We start from the raw sequence: 6,191 nt of genomic DNA, 5'->3' as shown, positions 1-6,191 counted from the left end.
AAAAAAAAAAAAGATTACAGACACGAGCCACCACCCTCAGCTAATTTTTCCATTTTTAGTAGAGACGGGGTTTCACCATGTTGGCCAGGATGGTCTCGATCTCTTGACCTCATGATCCACCTGCCTCGGCCTCCCAAAGTGCTGGGATTACAGGTGTGAGCCACTGCACCCGGCCATTACATACATATTACATACACACTACGCACACAGACACACATTACACATCCAACACAGAGAGAGAACATACAACACATACAACACACATCTCACACACAGACAATGCGCATTATACATGCACTACACACAGACACATCACACACACACCACACACACATAGACAAAACACATCACACACACACCATACATGCAGGCAATGCACACACCACAGAGGCAACACGCAACACACACCACACACGACACATACACCATACACACCACACACCTCGCACCACACGGCTCTGCCCGGCTTGGCACAGGTGTAGCCCACAGGTGGTGCCTCCCACGGCAAGCGCAGCCGGCTGGCGCAGTGAAGCCCGTTGGCACTCCAGCCTGTGGCATATGCCAGGCTTCTGTTGCATCTTCGCTGGCGGGCTGGGTGGGCGGCAGGGTGGGGGGCTTCCTCCTGGAAGCTGGTGGCAGCTCTGCTCTAATGAGCGACACTGTTTACTTTGCACCACCTCGCCCTAGAAAAGCAAACCTGGGCAGGCCCGAGCAGGCCTGGGGGACAGAGCCATTGGGCCGTGAAGGGGAGGCACCTGCCACACCCCTGCCTCATGGGGCCCGGTGTGGGACACCACAGAGCGCTCCGCAGTCACCGTAGCCAGGCATAGGCCTGGATGTGGGCATGGCACCTAGCGAGGCGCCCAGCCTCCATGTCCCCAGCCCCGGCCCTGGGTGCCAAGCAGTGGGCCCCGGCAGCAGACGGACCAGGCTGGCCCTGCACCCTGGTTGGAGGTTCCAGCACCCTTGGCCATGTCCCGAGGCCACCAGGCACCCAGGACAGGGTCACATTTCCAGCATCCCAAGAGAAGCCCTTCCAGAAGCACCAGCTCTCCAGGGGCTGACCCAGGTGTGGGAAAATGGCCCGCAGGGGACGAGGACACCTGGGCACCTTGGGACCCACACACCTGAAACCTCATGCCCCCCTGTGATATTCAACACACAGCACACACACCACACACAAACAACACACATAGATACACAGCACACACAGATACATACACATGCAGTACACACACACCACACACAAACACATACACAGACACACAAACACAACACACACATCACACACACACACAAAATACAAAACACACACAGGCACACACACACAGACCACACATCACATACATACCACATGCATGCATCACACAATGCACATACCCAGACAACACACACCACACATTCACACACACACACACACACACACACACACACACACACACCTGCCTGGGTCTGCAGGGCAGGCAAGGCCAGCCCGGGCTGCTCGGGTGGCAGTCCGGGCACACCTGGCCCTCCAGCCTTGGCCACCCCATGACACTGCAGAAGGCTGCAGACACCGGCCACTCCCCTGGGACAGGGCCGGGCACAGGGGACTGGGCCACACAAAGGTGGCAGATGCAAGGGTGGGAACAAGGTGGCACAACAGCCCGTGATTTGGGAAGACCCTGGGGAGGGCGCTGTGGCGGAAGCCAGATGGAAACAGTGAAGGGTGAGATGAGGCGGGGAGAAATCATGGATGGGGACTCTGCCCTTGCAGGAGTGACAGGTAGGACCCGGGGTCACAGCTGCCGGCTCCCCTCCAACCTCCGGGCCTCAACCCCTGCAGTGCCCTCAGCCAGCTGCCAGGTGTGGTGATGCAGCCCCTAATTAAAGGCCCTGGCCCACGGCGTGCAGGGGTGGCTCAGCTGCTGGGAGACACTGTCCGCCTCGCCGAGGAGAGGTCACAGCCACAGCAGCAAAGCGTGAGGGCAGCAGCCCCCCAGCAGGCCACCCGACACCCCCTGGAGCTGCTGTGGATAGCAACGTCTCCCAAGCTGGCGCCGCCAGGGCACCCAGTCCTGTGCCCAGCACGTTCCCCAGGCAACCATGCAGCTGTGGAGCCTGAGAGCCGGTAGCTGCTGGTATGGACATGCCATTGGGAGAGGAGCCACAGACCCCCGCCCCAGGGTGCAGAACGGGCAGCTGGGCTCCTTTTGTGGGGTACAGCGTTGAGCCTCCCTCGGCCAGCCACCTCCACCTCTAACACACGCTACCCAGCAGGACTGAATGTGCTGCCCGACAGGGCCAAATGCAGGACTGGGCATCAGCCTTCCAGCAGGCCGCCCAGCACCCCCTGCCAAATGCAGGACTGGGCATCAGCCTTCCAGCAGGCCGCCCAGCACCCCCTGCCAAATGCAGGACTGGGCATCAGCCTTCCAGCAGGCCGCCCAGCACCCCCTGCCAAATGCAGGACTGGGCAGATGGGGAAACAGATCGTGCATTACGGGCTGACTTCATGCCAAGGCCCCACATGGGGACCTGAGCCCAGAGGCTGGGCAGCCCATTGGTCAGGAGGGGGAAATTCCTCTTCCAGGGGTGGTCTGCCTTTGCCTCTGAGGAGGCCCCAAGCCCTCAGAGGGAGCCCCTAGGTGGGAAGACCCCCTTCCCTGCCCAGGGGAGCCGGACAGAGGATTGTGGGCTGGTCTCTCCAGGCTAAGTCCCTGGAAAAGGAAAGTCTAAGGCTTTCCTCCCCACCTGCCTGTGCCCGTTCAGCCCCACCCAGCAACCCCGATGGCTCTCCTGCCCCAGGGCCCTCCACTGGCGCTTGGGAAGGCCTGGGTGGGGCTCAGGTAGAAAGCCCTCTACTCACCTGCTGGAAGGCTGAGGCTCCGGGTCCTTCATGGGAGGCAGCCACGACTCAAAGGCCACTGCCCGCAGAACGTAAGAACCCTGGGAGCGGCGCCCCCAGGGAGGGGAGGGCCGTTGTTGCCAGAGAAACCCCAGGCGTCTGTGTGGGCTCCTCCCTGGCGGCTCCAGGGCCCCATGCAGCCCCAGCACTTGCCAGGGGCCTCACGTGTGCGCTGCCCCGCTGTGGGCAGGATGGGGTGGGGCACATACCTGGGCACTCCACCCTACTACGCCCTGAGGGGCCCTGGGGGGCAGAGCAGGGGAAGGGTCTCCAGGCACCACTGAGGACCCCGCCCTGGCTGGCAGGGGCCAGGTACGCCCCTGGGGCACCCCATCCACACCCCCGCTGTGCTCCCCAAGAACAGCAGGGGATGGTGGGGCTGCCAGAGCCCCCATCAAGCCCTCCCAGCCTGCTGCACCCCTCCTGTCTATATCCTCCCCAGGGACCCCCCACCAGCGAGCAGGGCCCTGCGCTGCAGGCTTCCAGCCCGGAGCTGCTTCTGAACCTCGAGGTTGAGGGGGGGCCCGTGGGGCAGTTCGGGCTTGATGAGGGACTTATGGAGGCGCAGCTGAGTTGGACACCAAACCCAACCTAAAGGCCACTCGGCTCTGGGGTAGAACCTGTCTACTACCAAAAACACTTAAAAATGAGCCAGGCTGGGTTGTCAGTCAGGAAGGAGGAGCCACAGGAGGGCTGTGGGGGCTGCCGCCCTCTCCTGCTGAGCCCCACTGCTCCTACTCAGGGTGTTGGGTCTCTGGGTCCTCAGATCCTGAATTCCCCATAGGCCGTTAGACTTCAGTTTTTCAGCTAAGGGTGGGGCAGGATGTGCTGCCCCCACTCCCCGCCTCACTCCCAAAGCAGGTGCATTGCGGACCCGGGGTCCCCTTGTAGATGGGCAGCCTGTCTGATCCCTGAAAATCCAAGGTTCTCCCAGGGGACCTGCAAGGCCATGGGGGTGCCAGCAGGTGGCACCCTCTCCTCATCCCAGCGGGGCCACCTGCAGGGCTGCGCTGCAAACGGAGAGGGTGGGGTCCCTACCACCCATCACCCGCCCCCAAGAAAATGTGTCCCTCCAACACAGAAAAGCACCCTAGGAAAACAAAGCTGTCACCAAGAAACTCCTTTAGGTGTTCAGACTGGAGTTGGGGCCAGAGGCCGGGAGGTGCCCTGCCCCTCTGCAGGCAGCTGGGGGGTCAGCAGTCCCTTGGCCTCCAGAGATTGCTGGGCGCTGCCCCAGGTAAGGCCCTGCTGGAGGTAGCCCCTATCCCTGGGCAGGGGCTGGGGAGGGGCCGCCCCTGCGGGAGCTTCTTGGACCTTCCGCCTCTGCATCACGGCCAGGAGGTGTCCAGCGATCCCGGATGAGACCCCTGTGGGTTTTTTCCCACCGAGAATGGGCTCGGGTTTGTGCCATTCTGGGTGGGCTGCTGGGGACAGGCTGACTTTGTCCGTCAATGTCAGAGAAGCAGAAGGACATCCACCTGGCCAGCGTGAGCACAGAGCTGGACCTGCAGGAGGAGGCAAATCCTACTGAGCGTGTCTGGACCATGCCCTCCCCGCATCCCTCCACGCTGGGTTATGGCCCCCAAGGGGACAAGATGAGACAGCAGAGCTGCCATGGGGCCACACCAGCTCCTCCCTGCACTCACCTGCTCTCTGACGAGAGGGAGCGGCCACTGGGGCCTGCCCGGGGTGTTGGGTTCATGAGGGTTCACAGCATTTCCAATGAGAGCCTGCGTGGTCACAGAGCTCAAACCTCACCCAGCCCTCAGCAGGCCCTACTCCCACCCAGGCACTGGGGACAGCATTCCAGGTGCAGGCCGAGGGTCCCATGCACTCCAGCAGTCGTGCCAGCCCCAAAGCGGCCTCCTTCCATGTCTACAGGGGGAGGCCCGGCAGCCAGCTCAGGAGAGGGCTCTGGCAGGAGCTGTGTGTGGCCCCATGTTGCTCAGAAGGGAGCCCCTGGCTGGGCGTGGTGGCTCACACCTGTATTCCTAGTACTTTTGGAGGTTCGGGGGAGGATCGTTTGATGCCATGAGTTTGAAACCATCCCGGGCAATATGGCAAGACCCTACGTCTACAAAAAAATTTAAAAATTAGCCAGGTGTGGTGGTACATGCCCGTGGTCCCAGATACTCGGGAGACCAAGGTGGGAAGATCGTTTGAGTCTGGGAGGTCAAGGCTACAGAGAACCAAGATCGCACAACTACACTCCAGCCTGGGCAACAGAGCGAGACCCCACCTCAATAAAAAGGAGAGCCCTCCCTGCTCCCTGCTCTCCTGCTGCTGAAGAGGCTGCAGTGAGTCCTTCCCCGCAGTGTGTGTGCGCGGGCTGTGTGATGTGCTTCCCCCTGCCCTGGGGGCAGGGCAGAAAGTAGATAAAGTTGTATTACAAGTGTTTTTGCAAAACAGCCAAATAATGCTACGGGTCTTTGTATGAAAAACAGTTTCCTTCCCCCTTCCCAGAAGCAAGCACTCTATTTCTAGCAGACTCCTTCGGTGTTTACTCCGTGCTGGTAAAAAGCAAACTCCTATTGATCTGTCGGGTTTAGGTGGTCCCCGAGCCCCCACCTCGTGGCTTGTCTGGCCACCTGTGTCCCTCCCTATCCTCACAGCATCATGCTTTGATAGACTCCATAGTGAGAATGCACATGAAAACACTATTTACAGCTGGCCTTGTAGGGTCTTATGAATACTTTTCCTCTTGTTTTCCCCTTGGCTTGTGTAATTCTGGGGGCTTATGAATAACCTCAGATTTTCTTCCAATTGCCTAAATTTCTCGTGTACACACAAATGTGTGAGGCAGGTACTATCACTTTAGTCTACTGGAAGAAATTCCTCCAGAATCTTCTCCCCTGCTCCAAACTGGCTGACGCCAGAGGCAGGGTGGCATCCCAGGATCTCCCCAGCAGGGTTGTTCTGGGGTTCACTGTGCATCTCCTCCGAGGGATACCCCCTGTTTCCTGCATGCCCTCTTCTCTTTGTAGTTAGACCCCTTTGATGGTGGTAGCATGTCCTTCAAGTGGCCCCATGAGGAAGGACGCATACCTGAAGGTGTTTTTATTCCACCCCCCAGGTGAGCACTGGGTGGTTAGTTTGGCTAGGTATAGAAGTCCAAATTGGGAGACATTTTCCCGGAAAAGTGTAAAGGTCTTTCCACATTGTCTTTAGCTCCTGGAGTTCTCTTGAAAAGTCCACAGCATGCCAGGCTGGGAATACTGTGAACCATGTATCCAGAAAGATCCACCAAAGGCTTGTCTTCCACAGTAGACCACTGATGACTGGTCAAGGCCATATGGGTGGCGCT

At 59.6% G+C, this 6,191-nt stretch overlaps 1 protein-coding gene across 2 annotated transcripts in view; it reads right to left on the bottom strand.

Annotated features, from left to right (window-relative positions):
- LOC108287323 (coiled-coil domain-containing protein 187) overlaps positions 1–2,899 on the bottom strand; it is a 40,123-nt gene extending 37,224 nt beyond the window's left edge. For both annotated transcript variants that reach the window (XM_037730275.1, XM_017505662.2), the window contains exon 1: positions 2,849–2,899. In XM_037730275.1, coding sequence (XP_037586203.1) covers positions 2,849–2,880 — 32 coding nt within the window. In that variant the 5' untranslated portion in view covers positions 2,881–2,899. The remainder of the gene's footprint in view (positions 1–2,848) is intronic.
- Between the last annotated feature and the right edge of the window lie 3,292 nt (positions 2,900–6,191).

This window comes from Cebus imitator, unplaced genomic scaffold (assembly GCF_001604975.1).
Source record: "Cebus imitator isolate Cc_AM_T3 unplaced genomic scaffold, Cebus_imitator-1.0 Scaffold339, whole genome shotgun sequence".
NCBI lineage: Eukaryota > Metazoa > Chordata > Mammalia > Primates > Cebidae > Cebus > Cebus imitator.
This window is presented reverse-complemented; position numbering and strand designations above follow the sequence as displayed.